This window comes from Ovis canadensis, chromosome 8, assembly GCF_042477335.2.
Source record: "Ovis canadensis isolate MfBH-ARS-UI-01 breed Bighorn chromosome 8, ARS-UI_OviCan_v2, whole genome shotgun sequence".
In the NCBI taxonomy this organism is placed as follows: domain Eukaryota; kingdom Metazoa; phylum Chordata; class Mammalia; order Artiodactyla; family Bovidae; genus Ovis; species Ovis canadensis.
In genome coordinates this window covers 58,677,617-58,698,344 of record NC_091252.1, presented here as the reverse complement: position 1 = coordinate 58,698,344, position 20,728 = coordinate 58,677,617, and the positions used below count along the sequence as shown (strand labels likewise).

At 43.8% G+C, this 20,728-nt stretch overlaps 1 protein-coding gene across 1 annotated transcript in view; it reads right to left on the bottom strand.

The window, feature by feature from the left end:
* Positions 1 to 20,728, bottom strand: part of MDN1 (midasin AAA ATPase 1) — a 145,579-nt gene that overhangs the window by 39,442 nt on the left and 85,409 nt on the right. Inside the window, exons 51-71 of the mRNA XM_069598273.1 lie at positions 20,461 to 20,593; positions 19,036 to 19,151; positions 18,124 to 18,257; positions 15,300 to 15,457; positions 14,969 to 15,089; positions 14,403 to 14,613; positions 13,810 to 14,041; positions 13,413 to 13,539; positions 12,588 to 12,758; positions 10,756 to 10,970; positions 9,984 to 10,371; positions 8,875 to 8,984; positions 7,561 to 8,266; positions 6,103 to 6,264; positions 5,394 to 5,664; positions 4,383 to 4,618; positions 3,723 to 3,818; positions 3,001 to 3,095; positions 2,623 to 2,744; positions 1,903 to 2,049; positions 956 to 1,065 (exon numbers count right to left, since the gene is read on the bottom strand). Coding sequence (XP_069454374.1) covers positions 956 to 1,065; positions 1,903 to 2,049; positions 2,623 to 2,744; positions 3,001 to 3,095; positions 3,723 to 3,818; positions 4,383 to 4,618; positions 5,394 to 5,664; positions 6,103 to 6,264; positions 7,561 to 8,266; positions 8,875 to 8,984; positions 9,984 to 10,371; positions 10,756 to 10,970; positions 12,588 to 12,758; positions 13,413 to 13,539; positions 13,810 to 14,041; positions 14,403 to 14,613; positions 14,969 to 15,089; positions 15,300 to 15,457; positions 18,124 to 18,257; positions 19,036 to 19,151; positions 20,461 to 20,593 — 4,061 coding nt within the window. The remainder of the gene's footprint in view (positions 1 to 955; positions 1,066 to 1,902; positions 2,050 to 2,622; positions 2,745 to 3,000; positions 3,096 to 3,722; positions 3,819 to 4,382; positions 4,619 to 5,393; positions 5,665 to 6,102; positions 6,265 to 7,560; positions 8,267 to 8,874; positions 8,985 to 9,983; positions 10,372 to 10,755; positions 10,971 to 12,587; positions 12,759 to 13,412; positions 13,540 to 13,809; positions 14,042 to 14,402; positions 14,614 to 14,968; positions 15,090 to 15,299; positions 15,458 to 18,123; positions 18,258 to 19,035; positions 19,152 to 20,460; positions 20,594 to 20,728) is intronic.

Here is a 20,728-nt window from a genome sequence, read left to right as displayed (position 1 = left end):
ACTCCTTGGAAGAAAAGTTATGACCAACCTAGATAGCATATTCAAAAGCAGAGACATTACTTTGCCGACTAAGGTCCGTCTAGTCAAGGCTATGGTTTTTCCTGTGGTCATGTATGGATGTGAGAGTTAGACTGTGAAGAAGGCTGAGCGCCGAAGAATTGATGCTTTTGAACTGTGGTGTTGGAGAAGACTGTTGAGAGTCCCTTGGACTGCAAGGAGATCCAACCAGTCCATTCTGCAGGAGATCAACCCTGGGATTTCTTTGGAAGGAATGATGCTGAAGCTGAAACTCCAGTCCTTTGGCCACCTTATGTGAAGAGCTGACTCATTGGAAACGACTCTGATGCTGGGAGGGCTTGAGGACAGGAGGAGAAGGGGACGACCGAGGATGAGATGGCTGGACGGCATCACGGACTCGATGGACATGAGTCTGAGTGAACTGTGGGAGATGGTGATAAACAGGGAGGCCTGGTGTGCTGCGATTCATGGGGTCGCAAACAGTCGGACATGACTGAGCGACTGAGCTGAACTGACAATCAGTATGTCGCTGTGTACTCTAGCATAAACTGGCATTGGCTCCACAACCACTGGAAGTATCAAATATAGGATTCTCATTACCCGCCAGCACCGCCACAGCCCACAGGCTGACACCAGCTGGCGCTCCTCTGAGGTGGAAGAGGGAGCCACCCACTGGCTGCAACTGGGGAGTGGGCCCTAACAGTGCCCCTAGGTACCTCTGATGGGTGCCACTCCACAGAACCCTCACACACGTGGCCAAGGCACCAATGGAGCCAATGCCACAAAACGCAAAACCTGCCATCCTGCTTGGCTGGTGCTATGCTCCCCTCAGTTCCTCAGAGCTCCTGTTTCACTGTTAATCGGATTAAAAAACAACTGAAAAACAATTTGCTGCTTTTGTTCTCCCAACAGTGATTATGACTGCTGTTCATCTTACTTTAAGCTCTTTTTCCAGGGGGGAACGAAGTTTCACAATTTTGGCCTGGACCCGGTAGAGGAATTGCTTGTAATAATGGTACAAGTTCCACAGAACACTGCAAAGTGCATCTGGAAGAAAGGAAAAGGAGATGAAAACACACGTGCTGCTGGCTTCTCCCTCGGGGCTGCACACTCCCTCATGACTCGCTGGGCCACGACATCACAGCAGAGCACCCACAGATTATGTAACAGCTCGTCGGGGAGCCGGGCTTAGCGGTTCCCAGAGATGCAGGCTGCCAACACTACCCCTACTCTTCATTTCAGTCTGCAGTGGATATTTTCTTCAGTCGCACTTTCGTTCTTAAAGAAGGCATACTCAGATGTTCTACCAAACTCACAATTTCCAACTCTTTCTCAGAATCTTACTGTAAAGTCAGCAGAAACCAAGCCTGTCTTAAAAGATGGCATAGTAAGAGCTCACCTTGACTACTCATTCACTTAAATCTATACCTCACAGTGACACTTTTATCTAAACTGCCGTGGTCAGGGATGGTAACTGACAGTAGAAATTTTATGTGCAATTGCTTGATATGCGGCAGTGCTCTCCTGAGATCAAAGAACCTAATTATAGCCTGGATCAAGCAGAAGCTTAACGGGACATATGCACCGTCTAGACAGACAGACGCGCTGCCTCAACATGCCAGCTCCGAGGATCTGCATCTGTTGATTTACCGCTGCCACAGTTCACTAGCAGGGATTCAATTATAACCAGTCTGCACTTGATTTCAGTGTTTTCCTCTTTATCTTACCTGAAGCACATTATAGTAAAAGACAACTGAAAGCGTCTTGTTTAAAATCTGGTATGCAATAAGACACCTGTCTCACGAATTCAAAGCCTAATCATTTTAACAGCATAGGGTAAAATTAAAGAAAAAAAATTTTATACACACATATGTATATCCTTACCTTTTCCTTCGACTTGTGGCATCAGCAAGACATGACAATGGAAAACCAGCAACATCTGAAGTCGTATGTGGAACTCCCCCAGTGAGGATCCTTCAATAAAGGCTTGTAACGTGCTGACCAGCAACATCAGGGTCATCTGTTTGTCATCTTCAGAGATTCAAAGAGGAAAACACGTGTATCTGCAACCATCACTCAGTGTCATACTGCACACAGTCTACTATGAGATCCCCGAGGGACACCAGTTAATGTGAAGTTTGGAGCAAGGACCACTGCTACATTTCAAGCTGGTTTAAAAATGGCAGCTGCACTAGCAGTATGTGTGAAATGCACTCATGGCAAACGAGGAAACTGAGTTACGAGGCCCTTGTTCTAAGCATGAGGTGAAACCCTTTTAACTCAAGCATTGTAACTACTACCTACCAAGACAGAAACTTCCTCTCTGACTTGTCTCACAGAGAATAAGGAAATCTTATCTAACAACTAGCTCTCTGGACTCTGGATAAGCCACTTTAGCCTCTCTGACTGTCATCGTTATTCTCAGTAAGAAAAGAACTACCCAGCTTTTTCGGCTGACCTCTTGGGAATATCAGCAGTCACTTAACACATCCTGTGTGAAAGCAGTGGGTGGAGGAGAAGGGAGCAGTAAATCCCAGACTCTGCAGCCCTTCAAGCTTAGCCTGGACCCTCTACATAAGCAGGGAACTCACGGTCAGGAGTTACCTTCCTGTTCCTCTGTTTGCTCCTGCATGTGCTTCTCCAGCATCTGGTAGATGGAGAACCAGTGCTTGGTGGATTTCTCAGTGTGGCGCTTCATGGTATTATCCAGACTCATGGACCAACAGCTGAAATGTGGGAGAGGCCAAGGAGGCATGTAAGGAAACCCACTCACATATGTGAAACCTCGGAGGCAGGAGCTAAACATTCACAATTCTCTCCTCCTAAATGAAGATGGAGAAGCTGCCAGTCTGCTGCCTCAGAATGCATTCCGTTGTCTGGTCTCCAGCTGACACATAACATCAACTCTGAAGAAACAACCCATCCAAAGACCATGTCCCTACAATGTAAGTTCAGGAGGGGGAGTGACAAATGATCACTCACTTCAGTTCCAGTTTACGCCAACGGATGATCAACTGACTGACCAAATCAAGATGTTTCCGCAGAGACAGGGCTCGACTTGCATTCTCCTCCCAATCCTGACGAGACACAGAAGAAATTCACTACAGCATTATTCAGTCCCCTAATCACTTTCTCCCTCAGGAACATCCTTGATTTTTCTTAAGCAGAGACCACTGGGACCTTAAACAACTTCTATACTGATGTATCAGGTGGTGCTAGTGGTAAAGAACCCACCTGCCAGTGCAGGAGACATAAGAGACATGGGTCTGATCCCTGGACCAGGAAGATCCCTTGGAGGAGGAGATGGCAGCCCACTCCAGTTGTCTTGCCTGGGAAATTCCATGGACAGAGGAGCTTGGTGGGCTTCAGTCCGTAGGGTCACAAAGAGTCGGACATGACTGAAGCAACTTAGCATGCATGCACACACCAACGCATAACCATCCTAACTAACCTCCAGCTGAGCAAATAGCACAGGATTTGGAGACCCGAGTCTGAATCTCTGTATTGTTAGTCACGTGACCCCCTTAAAGTCCAGAGCCCTAATCTGAAAATCAGGGGAGCACCAGCCACTTCAGAGGCTATGAGAGGGCTGAGGGGGTGAAGAGTGCAGACACCCAGCCACTCTGAAGGCCAACTCAAACAATAAGAGAATCTCTTCAGGTGATGACAAACTAAAATGAGGACTAGAGAGAGAATCCTCTTACCTGTGCCTTTGCCAGAAGGATCTCTAAGCCATTCAGGAACTTGGAGATGGGGCTGGAGAGTGGGAAACTACAGATTCGGTCCATTACAACCAGCAGCTGCAGTGGGGAGAGAAGAAGATCTGGGCATGCTCACGGGACTGTCAACTGCCCACAGTCACAGGGTACTGAAGACGGGCCTGTTTCACGCAAAGACCCTGCTTCACAAGCACCCATGAATGCTGTGGGTAAAACTCCAGGGCTGCGCATCCTGCCCAAGATAAACACTTTCTCTGCTGTATTACTCTGGAAGTGAGACTGAGTTTGATAAGGTAATTGCTATTATTACTCTGTTATAAGTTATTACAGAATTAGCTGAAGATCACAGAACAAGGGTCTGAGTTAAAACTACCAAGCTTGAAAGAGCCAGACCCTTGTTTACATAAGGATGTGTCTGAATAAAGAGCAACACAGCAGCATTTCATATGTGGATGGCAAACCCTGAGCAACAGATAAAGTAAGTGGAACCTCAAACACCATTCACAAGCAGCATTACAAATGTGAATATTCATCCTACAGGAAATACTGCCTCCTTGAACCGTGTTCTGTAAAACCTCTGTGTCACCACTGTGCAAGTCAATGCACCTGGGACAATGAGAAGCCACCTCCCCACCACCGCCCTACCTGCTCAAGCGCTGGGTGCTCCGGCCAATCCTGCAGCAGCCGGTGAACAGCCTCTGAGAAGCCTTGAAGCACAGGCTGGCAGTGCCGAGCTTCTGGGATGTTGGGGTGACGGTAGAAGTCATAGGGCCCATCAGGCTTCACCATCAGGTCTGAGGTCGCTTCCCCAAAGAGAGTGTTATGGGACAGGGTGCAGGCCAGAAGTTGGCTGCCCAAGAGTTGGTCATTCAGCTCAACTCCTGTGAAGTTATTAACAAGATCACAGTAAAGTCGGTGTTAAGTTACCAAGATGTTGGAAACATACGCAGAAACAAAGAATGACTGGGACTGAATGAAGCAGACGTTGCAATGCCACTCACCCCCAAAGCAACACAAGCCCAGGAGACTGTGACTCTGATATTAAGTGGTCACCAAAACCTGCCAAGTTTCAGGATACATAGATCCTGCCTCCACATAATCAAAGAGGGTGCAGTTTGGTTAGAAGGATTCAAATTCCCAGTTTTTGGGGCTCTTCTTGGCAGAAATGAAAGCTTCTTTCCTACTTCAACCATGGTGTTTTGTTTTCATGAGATATAGAGGCAGAATGAAAGCTTCCTTCCTACTTGCATGGAGCAAATCATGAGGTTATGTAGGAAACTGCATCAAACCATACCCTGTGAAATTAATTTCTGAGTTCCCGGGCTACTCCCAGAAATACATGCTTTCATTAGAAAAGCACCAAAGCTGTTAGAGGGAAATTAGAAATAACGTGGAGAAACAAGACCATTAAAACTAATAGCGTATCCTTACTTTCTTAATCCCTTTAACCCAAAGTATTCAAAGGATGAGAAACCATGGTTACGGTAGAATTTTAAATCGATTTTGGAATTAGCTTTAAGTCCCTTAAGTTAAGGAAACACCATCAATTCGAACTTAGCAAAAACAGGGAGGTAGCAGTTTTAATTGTTCCAGAAGCAGCAATCACATCGACTCACTCTGATTTCCCAAGAGCTAAAGAGAAGTAAACCACCGTACCCATCAGGGGGTAGAAGTGTGTCACGAGAGATGCCCCCGTCTGGTAGCAGGACAGAAACAGGCTGAGGTAGTGCTCTGCCCCGTGGGGCGGCGGACTCTGCTGGTACCAGAGGGACCGGGCGAAGCCGAGGCACAGCTGCTGGTGGATGCGCATCACAGCCTGCATGGAGCTCTGTGACAGGACAGTGGGGCCAGGGGTGGCCTCCTCTTCTTGCCCACCTGAAGGTCCCTTCTCCTCTAATGTGGGTTCTACCAAAATATCTGCAAAGTCCTGTAAATAACATTAGAGCAATTGAACTTGTGAAAATAAAAATCCAGTTCTGATCAGACTAAAAGCAATGGGGAGGGATGGAGAGTGAATGATCAAGAAGATGAAGTAGCAAATTATGTGCATTAAGAAGTTATTTTAAAAATTACAGAATCATTCAAAGGGAATGTAACAGCACCTAACAAAGTGTTGCAGCCAGTTATAAGTAAATCCTAAGAGTTCTCATCACAAGGAAAAAAAAATTACTTTATATCTATATGCGTGATGGGTGTTCACTATACTTATTATTGCATGGCAGATAGAAGTCAGATCATTATGCTGAGCACCTTAAACTCAAACAGTGCTGTGTGTTAATTATATCTCAGTAGAACTGGAAGGGGAAAAAAAAACCTCAACCATTCACAGGTGAGGTGTGTGGCACCAGGGGAGCACAGTGCCCACCTTCTCGTGCAGTGGGAACTGGCTCCTGAAGGCCCGCTCTTCCTCCTCCTCCTCGCTCAGGGCTGTCCTGGGGGTCCTGCCCCGGTATCTGTACAAGCTGCTTTCCTGCTCCGCCTTCTCCTGGGCTATGCGTTCCTGCTCATCCCACTCATTGATGATTTCCTGAAAAATCACACATTCCAGCAGAAGCTTATTTGCCTTTGCTCAGGCACTTATAGTGAACAAAGGCAGGATTTGTTATTTCTTCATTTCTCATGAAAACAAAACACCAGGGTTCAAAAACAAATAAATGACAACATCCAAGAAACTAAATTCCATGTAGCAGAGTAAATGGGCTTTGTTTTCAAACTATGTATCTGTAGCAAACTGATTTTCCTAAATTCTCCCTTGCTGTATTGTTACAATTTTGCAGGTGTGAAAATCTGCAGGACTGAGGACCTGCTGAGAGGTGTGGGTGGTGCTCTGTATCAGGGGTCAGCAAAGTGGGCATGTGATGCAGACTGCACTTGCCAGCACCTCAGGGAGATGGATGGCCCATGGGTTGGGAAAAGAGAAAATAGACTGGGGACTGGGTGTTCTTGGGGAACCAATCAGGCAAAACGGCCACACCTTACCAGACATTTCCTAAATCCCCTACTACCTCTGCTGCTGCTGCTGCTGCTGCTGCTGCTGCGTCGCTTCAGTCGTGTCCGACTCTGTGTGATCCCAGAGACGGCAGCCCACCAGGCTCCCCCGTCCCTGGGATTCTCCAGGCAAGAACACTGGAGTGGGGTGCCATAAAGCCCTTTAAGTATTGAGGAGGACTGAGGACATGAGCATCCTCCATTCAGGAAGACAGTCTGTATCAGAAGCCTAAGCAAGCAGTTAAGCTTTGTCTCAGCAATTCTGCTTTCTTGAAATTTTACCCAAAAATCTTGCTTTAAGACTTTTCTTAGAATGGCACTGGTTTGGGTTTTTTCCTCTTCTAAATTAGCAAAAAGACTTTACATACAAATGTAAATATTTAGTGATAGGAATATACCAATGTGCTAACAGTTCATATGGTTCACATGGCTTTAAGTGGCAGAATCTAACAATTTAGCTTATACTTATTCTTTTAACTGTCTACAATCAGAACAAATTGCTTTTGTTGGTAAGGGAGAAAAGCAGAAGTTATTTTCTTAATGTTAATAAAAGTTGATATCAATACATGGCAAAACCCACTGTAAACAAATTCAACACCAACAAACTAGGAGAGACCATCTGCAATGTGCATCAGGCACAAAGGACTGACATCACTAATAATTTTTTGGTCTCTTAAAAACTAACAAAGGCCCCTAAACCTGACAATTAAATGCGAAAAAGCAAGAAACATCTATTTGATCCCCACTCCCTAACCACAGGATCTCATCTACGTCAGGCACAGCAAGTGTCCTGCAGGCACCCTGCTTGTGTCCCTGGCCGCCTGCTGGGGCTCACCTGACATGCATGTCTGAAGAGCTGCAGGGCCCGCTGGTCTAGCTCTCCCTTGCACAGCACGTGGGAACGCAGGTATAGGAGGGCGTTCAGCAGCAGCTGTTCTCGGCTTGCACAGGGGCTCTGACCCTTCTCTTCCAGCTCCCGTCCTCCCAAGCGCTTGAGCATCGGCTTGCTGAGGCCACGCAGCACCTCCTCAGACTTCACAGAGCACAGAGCGTCTGCGTGGGCATAGTAGGTAGGAAAGGCAGGGCCCACCGATGGGAAAGCCAGCAGGGATGTGGCCAGGGACCCCAGCCTGTCTGAGCCAGCCAGGCCACCCTGGAGCGAGGCATGGACCTCGCCCGCCACCAGCCGCATGCCGTGCTGCAGCTGCAGGATGGAGGCCTGCAGCGGGGCCGTGGCGTCTGGGTACAGGGCAAACTCCTCGGCCAGCCGCCTCCGGAACTGGTGGTGCGACTGCTGCCAGGAGGCCTCCTCCTTCAAAAGGTTCTGGGCCACCTGGGCGGCCCGAGGTCCATCCGAGCGCAGGGCCTGCAGGAGCCGCGTGAGCAGATCCTGAACGGCGGTGGCCTGGGCAATGCTGCTGACGTAGTGGTGGATTTCCTGCACCAGGGCCTCGTATGTAGGCAGCGGGGGCCGGCAGGCCTGCTTCTTGGACAGGCTGCAGATTAAGTTCTCCAGCTGATCAATTCTCTGGCGAAGCAACCTAAAGGCAAATCAACACCACATGCAAATTCCATCAGAGGAAAAATAACAAATCTAGACTGAGCTCTTAGGAAACAGAAGGAAAGCATTTCAGCTTCTGAGGCATACAATGATGATATGCTGACATTTACAATGAGGATGGATCATACATCTACAGCATTTACCGTGTGTAACCCATGTTGTCAAGCACTTTGGATGTACATCTCATTGAAGTAGGCACTATTATCCTGCTTTTACAGACAGGGCACTGAGGTGTAAGGCACTGAGTGGTCTACCCAAGGTCTGAAGCTGGTGGAACTCAGAACCCACTAAATAGTACTTCCTAAGGTAACAGATCCCTTGGTGCCCGTCATCACACCCAAGTCCTTCCACACTGAGAGAAAGTTCTGCTTTCAACCCTCCTGGCTCCATATAAGTCCTCCCCCTCCTTTTACAGAGTGTATTTTTCCTGACTGTAACTGTGGCTTTGGGATCTACTTGCTATTAGAGCTCACAGATGTAGATAATAACCTCCGGTTAATACTGCGATTACACTGCAAAATGTCTTTTTAAAAAGAAGATACTAGCTGATAATCCCAAGTTCAAATAATCATCACTCTACAGTGTTACCTGATGTGAGGGTGAGAATGACTGAGGATGACTTCATCTTCCAGGTCTCTTCCAGTCTGCAGCTGGAATGAGAGGCTCCGGGTCTTCCACTCACACTGTAGCTGGTGTAACTAGCAGAAAAGGAGAGACTGGTTTGCTGTGCCCAGCTAGGACCAGGCCTGAGACACACAGCCCTGAGGGTGGGTCGCTCCCTGGAGGGAAGGAACCTGGGTTCCTGAATGACCCAACGGTTGGGGAGTGGGTTCTGCTCCACTAATCTGGACCACTCACCTCAGAACTGTCAGGTGAAATGAAACTACCTTATTGATGCCAATGAACTACTGAGTCTGCTATAGCAGCCTGCCCTTCACCCCAACTAATTTAATTTTCCTTCCTCAAAATATAGGTCTAATATATCACTATTTAACATACTCAGTTCCTGAGTTTGGTTGGGAGTTCAAATAGCAAGATGTATATCACATTATCTGAATCTACCTAATTCTTGAGTTTTGGATAACAAACATCAACAGTTCAAAACCTAAGGTCTACTCATTGTTGTTGTTTAGTCACCAAGTTGTGTCAGACTTTTTTGTGACCCCAGGGACTGTAGGCCACCAGGCTCTTTTGTCCATGAGGATTCTCCAGACAAGAATACTGGAGTGGGTTGCCATGCCCATCTCCAAGGGATCTTCCTAATTCAGGGATCGAACCCACATTTCCTGTGTCTCCTGCATGGGCAAGACAGATCCTTTACCGCTGAGCCACCTGGGATGCCCTTAAGGAATACTATACCCAGTCTAAAGAAGATACTCAAATCCAAATATCCAAAACTTAATCTAGGTAGAGGGATCCAGATGGTGAGGGATACTATGAGTGTCTAGGAGAGCCTATCTATCGGTGGCATATAGCCAGCATGGTGGTTATATAACCCCTCGTGGTGCCTGACCCTACTCAGAGGAACCCACAGACAGGACATCACAGTCTATAGTACACACTCCTGGAATGTCACAGGGTAGCTTATGCACATCAGTCCCCTGTGCTCTGAGCATCCAGAGGGAGTGAAAGGAGTAATACACTAAGCAAAGCCAATGAGTCAGAATGCAGCCCACGTTCCAACCCTCCCTCCATACCTCTTCCTTGGCGTACTTGAGCTTGTACTCCCTCTTCACGGCGGGGTCAAAGCGCGCCTGGGGAAGCCAGGTCTGTATCTGGAGCAGGCCCAGGCTCACCCACAGGCTCCCACGGCGGGCTGGCTCGGGCAGGTCACGCTTGCCCTCCACCTCCCCGAACAAGTGGCGCAGAGAGGTAAGCAGGAGGCACAGCAGCTCCTTGGGCAGCGCCTCCTGCCTGGCCAGGTCCCCAAGAGTCTCACCCACGTGCTGGAAGGCCTGGCTATCCCTGAGCAGCAGCTGCCTGCAGTTGTGCGCATGCTCTTGCTGCCGGGGCTCGGGGAGCAGCTCCGCCAGGCCGGCCAGATGCCAGCACAGCACCAGGCCCTGGAGCTGGGAATCAGTGAGTCTGTGGGGACAAGGGAGCACTTACTGGGGTCTGCACTGCAGTCACCGGCATTCCTTTCTTACACTAGTGTTCGTTCTTCCAGAAAACAGCGAGGCGGACTACACTGCTCTCCAGACTACACCTGGAGATGAATTTCTAGTCTCAATCTGATATGGTTTTCTAGGCACCGCCCTCTTGGTGACAATACACTGACAGCTGGCAGAGGGGCTGGCCAGCTCATAGCAGTCTCTGTTATGGACTGAAAACCTGCTCATTCAGCCAAAAAACACCTTTCCTCCACCCACCGGAAATAGCCACTACCCAAGCAAGCTCTGACCGAGGTCCCCATAACACACCCTGGAGGAAAGATGGGAGCTGTACTGTCTACCCAGGGAGAGGGGATACCTGAACTCTGCCACCACCGGGACAGCCATGTTGGTCCAGAGCATTGAGCTGACATCCTGGAGCTGCTGGCACCTCTCGACCCACTCCCCCAGGGTGACATGCGAGGACGACAGGATGGGGAGGCCGCTCACATCCCAGGGACTTGCTCTACAGCTGCTGGTCACGATCTCAAAGCAGCATTTGGAGAACACGGCTCTACTGAGACTGCCAGGACCCTGAGGGAGAGAGAGGAGTCAAGTTAACTTTTAGAAATTAACTAACGGGGTTTCAACAAGCAGCACTGGGGCACCTCAGGTTGTCAGGAACAGGTAACCGTAATCCTGAGACAGGACCAGACTGGCAGAGTCGGGTCAGGTGCAGTGGGCCCTTGAAGGACTCCATTCTCTATGAACGAAGAGCAGGGGTAGCTTTTGTCAAGCAGAAGAAAACCCCTCACACCTGGACATCAGCAAGACCACTTGTGCGGCAGGGCTGGGGGCACACTGCAGGAAGCTGAGACTTGGAGGCAGGGGAAAGTGCTGGAAGACAAACAGACGAGCCAGGGATAAGCCTCTGCTTCCTGGACTGTTAATCTGGGACACAGGAACAGTGTCCATGACAACAGGTTAGGGGTGAGACCCACAGGAAAGCAAACCTCGACTGCATGCAACTCCTGGTGATCCATAAGGCCTGACACTAAAGGCTTTGAGATGTCTTATACTAAAGCACTCAGTTCTGATACAGGAATGGAACAGAGCTGAGTCCTACATCCATGAAAACTTGTGGGAATAAACTACTGTGTCAGAAGTAGCATTTCAAATAAGATGGAAAGAATGAGCTAGGTGAAACTAGTATTGTTAATACTGCTTTTGGATATATTTGTTTGTAGAAGATAAAAAACGTACATCCCTACCTCACAAAAGAAGATATTCTGATGAGACTGACATAAACATAAATATGAACAAATGGTTTTTAACTCTATGGGTAGTGAAGAAAGACTTATTTAAAAGCATATCAAAGCCAGAAAGTAGAAAGTGGCTGGTGTATTTGAAAACTATAAAACGTGTGCAATATGAGAAAACATCTTCAAGCCTGTGAGACAACAGAACACTAGAAATATATTTCCAACCATGTTAGGTGAAGGCTTAATATGCATAATATATAACGAGATCTTCATTAATAAAATGACGTTTAATGATTCTTTTTAAACAAAATGGGCAATAAACATGACTGGAAAATTCAGAAAAAGAAACAAAAACAAACAATATACATATGTAAAGATGCTCTATCTCAACGAAAATCAAAGGAGTACAAATTAAAACAAGTTCTAAAGTGAACAACTGGTAATAATTCAAAGTACTAATGACACCAAGTGGGGCAAAGATATGGAAACACAGGATATGAGAAGTGATCCCTACTTCATGGCTTCCCTCTTCACCATCTCCTAGCAGAAAGAGTGAAAAACAAAACCTACTTCCCTAGATGTTCTGAGAAAATACATAAATCTCTTTAAATGTGCAGACACTTTGGCCATGGGTTAAATCCCAAGCCTCATCACAATCCATGGAAATAGCAGACAAGTAGACAAAGACTTATACAAGGGTAGCTGATGCAGGGGTGCTTGCTACAGGAAGCAAGAGGATAGGCAAGAAATCTCAGTGCTTATCAATAAGGAAGTGATAAAATGCTTTGCAGCACAGCAGTACAGTGGACTATCTTAGAAAGAATAAGCTGGGTGATAGGTGCAAATTTTCATGACATACTATGTGAATCAAGGAAGTAGCCTTGCTTTTGATTACACAAGAGAAATTTTTTCTATTGTCAAACATTTTTATAATTTTCTGCCAACAAACCTTTAACGTGGGGTCCAGAAGAGATCTGGGTGTCTCCTTCTGCTGTTCACCAGGCAGAGGGTTCCACGTCAGCCAGTACTCTGGATGTGTGGTCACGGTGCTGCTCCAGAAAGATGTAAATGTGGAATTAAATAACTCAGACCACAAAGAGATCCTTTCTTCAGCAGTCATCTAGAGATAAAGAATTGACCAGGTAAGAGAGTATTCGAGAAAGATTCTATAAATCCAGTTATAAGGTCTCTGTCTTGTGACATCATCCAGAACTAACATGGATTTAAAGATTATTAATCCTAATGTTTCTGATTTTCTGCCACCCCAATCATCTTAGTCACATAATTTAACCTATTTATACTTGGATAAAACATGAGATCTGATTTTGTAAGAGTGCATGTGAAAATGTAATGAAAATAATCACATAATTATGTATCAAAATAAATGAATAAAACATTATCCAAAAAAATTTAAGGTTGTACTAATGAAATAATAGTAACTACAATTTACCATTATTCATATTCAACAAGTTACCCTCTATGGAAGAGTAAAAAACACTGATAATACATTTTTGAACAAATAAAATAAAAATTAGCAAATATTTTAGCCTTATTTAACTGGGAACCAAATGGAATGAAACTGTGATAAGAGCAGGGAAATGTCTAGAATATTACTGCAAAAAACATTCAAAGTTCTCCCCTTTGAACCTTAATTCAGAAAAGATTACTTTTACAACATGCAATTTTTAAGATTATTCTGCAATGTTCTGCAACCAGTGTGCCACAGAAAATCTAATCAGTTCACAGTGCAAAGGATTTTGACTTTGATTTTTACCTTTTGATGGTGCACTAAGGACCAAAAGCCTCGAAGCTCTTGAGGAGCAACTGGTGTGTGCTTAAGACAAAACATGATGTGATGGCTTATCTCCTCATCTGTCTGAGGCTGCTGGTGTTTGCTTGACCTGCTCAAGAAATAGAGGGGGGCGGAGAGTGAGCTGTGGGCTTTCCATGAACTATCAGAAAAGTGCTATGGAAGGGGAGATGCAACACACACAAAATAGGCAAAGAATCAAGAATTTTTGGCTTTCCAAAGTGGCAAATGACCTCCCTCTGCTTCAGCAACTACTCCCCCTCAAGAAAAGGCTGTGCTTTGTTTTAAATGTAGAATACACAGAATAACCTTCCAAGAAAATAAGCTGCCCCAAAGGAAAAAAACCTGAAGGATGGCTCACCTTTTCAGACAAGCCTGTGTCATAAAATCAGCTGTGACTTTATACTGCCAAAGCATAGCCAGGTATTCCATCACAGGCCACAGCTGAACACTCCTGGTGAGCTGGATTAAGCAGCTAAAATCTGGCTGCGACAGGAAGGAAGCTTCACTGTGCTTCTTCTCCAGAAAACCAAGTGAAATTCCTCTGGCTTTTAGTTCTAAATGCTGAGCATTCACAAGATTCTTCAACGTATCTGGACAAAAAGATACACAGCAGTCAGTGGTCAGGCTCAGACTCCCATCAGCCAGTTATGTGACTATGAGCTTGAGTTCAACTTTACCTGAACTTGAGTTTCTCATGTGTTAAATAATACTATTAATACCTACACAATTACAATGACAGAATTAAATAATGTATGTAAAGTTTAACCTTATGCCTGACACTTATTTAGTGGTCGCTATAGTACACGGGGCGGGGGGCAGGGGGGCGGGAATAGAAGGAGAAGAATATTTAAGGGAGAACTTCTTAAAACTTACTGACAAAGAAAAAGAAAAAAACAACAACTTATTGGCTGCAGAGGACATACTTAGAACCACTGTCAGCTAGCCACACACCTGAATTGACATCTTCCAGAATATTAGCTCGGAGGACCAAACCCCAGGCCTGGAGGAGACTTTTCTTTAACGTCCCTTCAGATGCAACCATTTGGAGCCGACTAATGTCTTCCTGCCATCCACTCTCCCCAAGAGCAGGCATCCACTCTCTGATGGTAAGAGCTTTGTTAAAGACCTTCAGTTGTGAAAAACACTCTATGACCAGCTCGTCCTGAAACAATAAAACCCAGGAGAGCCTATTACAGAGGAGAAAAGTGGTTCTCTTTAGAAGCCTATTCATGTCTGAAAAAGTTTTTATGTTTCCTCGATGCTTCTACAAACATTAAGTTGGTTTACTCCTGTTGCTCTAAGGGTATTTTACAGTAATAAAGTTAACAGTCTGTTCAACCTTAAAAGTCTCAAGACTAAGTAAAACAATAACACTTAACAAATCAGTAAATAGTGCTCACTGAACATTCCAAAATTTGCAGGCAGGGCTGAGTCTAGTTGAATGGCAGTGCCCACACTCCAAGAGAGCTTCAGAAGAGGTCAAACCTTTGTGTTTACTACATGCTTCCAAATTGTACCTTAAAAGGGAAGGGTCGTCCCAGGAACTTCTGCAACTTCTTTACACCTGCGAATCCACCAGTTGGGCTCTCCAAGCAATTCTGAATATGTTCTGAAACAGTCTGAACCTCTCTGTAGTATCTTTAGCAGAGGAGATAAAGGGGCAGAAGGGAGGTGAGTAAAAGGGGAAGTGCTGGATATTAAGGGGCACTGTATATACTTTATACTAGATTTACATTCACTAACAAGTCAAGGAGGGAGCAAACCAAAGTAAAGTAAGAAGAAACACATTTCCTTTCCAAACATCAATCCTGTAGATACTGACACTGTTTCTCTAGATATGAGTCTTACTTGTCTTCATGGTTCATCAGGAGTTGGGGGATCCGACAGACCAAATGTTTTAAAACCCAGCGCCAGTGAAGGGCGAGCAAGGCCAGGCCCGAGGCATCTACTTTTACTGTGTCAGCCACAGTCCAAAACCGGTCACGCCACCGCACAGAACCCAAGATCTAAAAACAAAGCAAATCAAGACTGCTCACAAACATCTCACAGTAAAGGACACAAAACACAGACATCAATTGTTCACCAATATGCAACATATACATGTTAAAGATCTAGCAATTGACTGGAATATTTTTGGGGATATTAAAGCAGTCAGAGAGGCAAAGATCTTTCGTCCTATTACTGGAAGTTCAGAGCTACTGGGGAAAATAGAATCACTGGGTCATGTGGTAAGTGCACACCCAATGTTACAAGAAATCACAACTTGCTTTACAAAGAAGCTGCACTATTTTGAATCCCAACCAGCAGTGTAGGTGGGTTTCAGTTTTTAACCTTAGTCATTCTGGTGAGTGGAACTGCACTGTGGTTTCAATTTACATCTTGATAACTAATGATACAGAAAATTTTCCAAGTTCTCAGTGGGTATTATCTTCTGAGAAGCATCTATTCAAATTCTCTTGCTCCTTTTTAAAACTGGGCTATTACTTTGGTTTAAACAATTTATATACAATTTATAAACAATGTCTCCTAGTGTTTTCATTTTCTTAAAGCTGTCTATTAAGAACCATTTTTAATTTTGGCAAAATTGAATTCATCAATTTTTCTTTTTTGAAGAACGCCCTGAAATCTTTTGCCTATCCTCAAGCTGTGAATATTTTCTATGTCTTCTTTTAGAGGTTTATTAACTTTAGCTTTTAGACACAGCTCTATAATCCATTTTGATGTTAACTTTTCTGACATAAGGCAGGGATAAAGGCTCATATTTATAATATCAATATCTAGTTTTTTCATCACCATTTGTTAAAGAGCTGTTTTCCTCATTAAATTCACCATATATTAATATTTGAGGGTCTATTTCTGAATTCTCTTTTATTTCATTAGTCTATGTCTATCCTTATGACAATAACTACTGTTTCCATTAATGTAGTGTTGTAATGCAAAAATCAGGTACTCTGAGTTTCCAACATTGCTGTTCTTCTAATTATGCATTTTTATGGCAAAGTAGTCTCCAGATTAGTTATAATCTTTCCAGTTTTATGATATCAAAGCTATTTTCAAAATAATATCATATTATTTGTGCTCTTTACTATAGTGACATCTGCACTGATGGTACCAAAAAAAAGGGCAGGGGCTGGGGTGGCAGACAAACTCTGACTGCAAACAGCGTGTAGAAAATGAATGAAGTCAATCTGTCAATTCAAAAAAAGCAAGATTGCCGAAAATAAAACTCAAAACTTTTAAGCAAAGCTCAGAACTCTGAAAAACTAAGAGCTTGACAAATTCCCAATACTTAAAGATTTTCTGATGACGTCTGTGGTAATTTTTCAAGAGTATGACTTAATTCATATTGGAAAATGAAATGTGCCAACATTTGGAAGGTCTGATAACTCACTTAACAATACTTTCCAAATTACCAATGCACAAGCTGCAAATTTACACAAGGGTAACACGCAAGGATAAAGTCCATCCAAAGTGTATGCCAGGCCAGTGAATTTTAACACATGACAGGATCACTATTTTTTCAAATTCCACACAATAAGTAACCTTTACAAAACTATCACTTGTCAAGCTGTGGTACAGGATCAAAGGACATCCACAATTACACGGGAATGTTTATTAAACTAGCCTTCACTTTCTAAGCTCTTAACAACATGAAATAGAGGTCAGCTTCTCTTCACAAACTTCAACCCATACAACATGCCGTAAGAGAGCATATCAGGGACAGGTGTGAGAAACCGGCTTTCATTCTGTTAAGCCAGACATGAAGAGATTTGTAGAAATGTAACATAGTTCCATTCTTAATTTTTGTTTGGGAAAATGGTTTTTTCATTAAAAATGTTAACATGAATTTGTTACTGAGTTTTTAAACAGACTAACACATAATTTTTTACATTTCTCAGATTTATTTCCTAATACAGTACATATATATGTAACCACATAAGCAAAAGTTCTTTGAGATTTGGGGATGGGGAGGAGGAGAAGGGGGTCTTGAGACTAAAAAGTTTAAGACCTACAATTCTAATTTATCACAATTACTGGAATAATCTGGATTCAATCCCAGTTTAGTCCACATGTGACAATCATGTCTAAGAAGGCTTAAGTGAACTAAAATATAACTGTTAAAATTATGATTTTTAGCAACAAGTGGATGGACAAGTTATAGTATGTATACATTCAATGGACTATTGGCAATAAAAAGGAATCAACTGAGACACAAAACAATATGGATGTATCTCAAAATGATTTTAAATAAAAGTGGACAGATAAAAACAATATAAAATGCCAGAAATAGAAATATAAAAGCAATATAAAATGCTGTAGTAACAGAAAGCAGATCAATGGATACCTGCTAGAGGTGGAGGGCAGAAAAAAGGAAGAGAAAACAGAAGACGAAAGGTTTGAGAGTGATGGACGGGTTCAATGTCACGACTGTAGGAATGGCGTCACACGTATACACAAGTCAAAACATAAACTTGTACACTTTAAACATGTACGATTTATTATCTCAATTACACCCTGATGCAGCTTTAAAATACGTGTATCTATTTAAATTCACAAGAACAATTTCTCAAATAATACTGGACACATGACTATACTGAAGTTAGTTGTTCCCCTAAAAATCTTTGTGCCAAGAAATATGTCACTTAAAAGAAAAACAGGTACATCTCCTCACCTCGTTAACACTGGCATCAGACACCATGCCCTGAGAGGACTGTACCCAGAGTAGGATTAACGCATCACAAAGCTCAAAGAAAGCAGCAAGATTGACCACGATTTCATGGGGCAGGCTGTGATAGCTCTCTGGATCTTAGAGTTGGTATAAATAAGAACATTCAATCAGTTTTAATTCTGTAGACATTTTCTAAATTAACAGCAGTCTAGAACTTAACATTACCCTCAGTGCAAAGGCCAAGGTCAAAGTTGAAAGCAAATCTTTGCCTAGTAAGTTAGCAAGTTAGGCACATATATGTAGAGATGTTCATGTCTCAATTTTTTTTATTTTTTTTCAATTTTTTTTAAAAAGCATTTGTTTAAATACAAAACAAATTCTAAGATATTACATATATGACCAGATGGATAGATAACAGGAAGATATGAGAAGATATAAATGAATCTCTACTATTAACAGCAGCTACTGCAGGAGTAAACTTTTTCCGTTTTTATGCTTCTACAGTTTGAATATTTTCCAAGAAATACCATTATCTTTTCAACTGAAAAAAAAAAAAAAAGGAAGGAGGAAGAAAAGAACCCATAACCAAATGCTTATGAGCTCTTACTTTTCAGCCAAGAGACCAGGTCTCACGCTCTGGCTCTGCTACTTGCTAGAGATGTGACCCAGACCATCTCTGTGCCTCCCTTTCCTCACTCAAGAGACTCACCTCATGGTGGCCAAATAAATGAATAAATGAGATCAAGGACATGTAAAAAATTACTTAGTCAAAGATACTGAGTAAAGGAAGATGTCAAAATCAGGCCACCAAGTCAAAAGGAATCAGTAGCATGGCCACACCTGAGGAACCTCTCACCATCAGGAACATCATGCAGCCAGATGTGTAACAGAAGAAGGTAAAAGCAACATCCTTACCTTTATGGAATTCAAAGGACATTCTCAAAACACTGTTTCTTAACTTTTTGCCACCAACAGAAACCAAATTTGCTTCAGTAAAAATCCGTTTTTCCCGGTCGAAATATATGATGGTCCTGAAATGAGATTCCACAATTAACAAACAGTGATCAGTTCATAATACTTATCATAGCCTCTACCTGCTGAATCCTAAGAACCCTTGGAATATCAATTTCCCTCAGTTTGTCACTCCCCTCAGGCCTCTGCAAATTCTGGATTAGAGAGATGGGCAGTGACAAAGATGACAACTAAGCTGGCGGGGAGGAAGGCAGAGGGCTCGGTAAACTGCCCGGTCCCACTGTGTTGCTCTGCCATGGTCTGACAAGCCGCACTGTGGACTCTTGGCACTGGCCATCATAGGAATTCCCTGGCAGTTCAGTGGCTGGGACTCAGTGCTTTCACTGCTATGACCCAGGTTCAGTCCCTGGTCAGCAAACTAAGATTTTGGAAGCCTCTCAGTGCAGCAACTCCCCACCCAAAAAAAACCCCAAACCAGCCATCATACAATTAATCTGCAATGGTAGAAGTTACCCGGGGAGGAGGATGAGGGAGTTGCTGGGGGGAAGGGACAAGGGATCCTCTGAGGTGTTACTATGTATCACACGAGTGAGTTCACTTTGTGAAAATTCATCAAAACGATATATAGTCATCATTAGTGGCACTTTTCTGTAATGCATGTTATACCTCAGTTACAAAATTATTTCTCTAAATCTCTTACATTGATGGACAATTAAAAAGTATTACTGGTCATTACATTAAACAGTGAGGAATGACTTGTAAAACAATTCTGTAAATTTATACTATATGTGACTATGTACGGAGACCTTCACCATTTGATGGGACAGATGGTTGAGGAAAGAACTTGTGAAAACGCAGGAAGCTATTGGAAATCTCACAGGAAACAGTGGAAACACAGCTATCCTGTGATAAAAGATTAATCATAAAACAAATCCCATTACTGATACTTCCCAGTGTATCTATTAATAAGCACCCTGTTAAATTATTAAGAATCTGCCAATTCAAAGGCACTAGGACATCATGGTCAGAATGACTTTTCGCCGTGCATAGAGCTTGAAGGAGAGGTGGTAACAAAGGCAATCACGTCAGACGCTCAGCACTCCTCAGATTCAGAAAATTAAATACACATAAACAGTATTCTTAGGCAATGTGGGTTCGATCCCTGAGTTGGGAAGATCCCCTGGGAAAAGAAATTGCAACCCACTCCAGTATTCCTGCCTGGGAAAAATACATGGACAGAGGAGCCTGGTGGGCTACAGTCCATGGGGTCACAAAAGAGTCAGGCATGACTTAGCCATTAAACAACAATTTGTAGAGTCACAGGGTACAGTGAGGCAAACAGTGCCCACAATAGTAGGCTTCACCTACTTGTTTGCAACAGACTCTAAAAGGGCAAAGAGCTGCTCAGGCTGGTCTGTCTGTGGGTCAAAGTCCATCGCATTTCTGATGATGTCCACAGCCTGCATGTTCCATCGGGGATCCAGAGGGATCACGGATTCATCTGGTTTAAGGAACAAAAGAAAAGGTAGAATTCTGGAGTTAAACTCCCTGTCTGGCAAATTTCACTGTTTTACTTTGATCACATAGGCGAGTCTTGCTGGGGAAGAGAAATGGAAATGGTTCAATCCGTGACAGT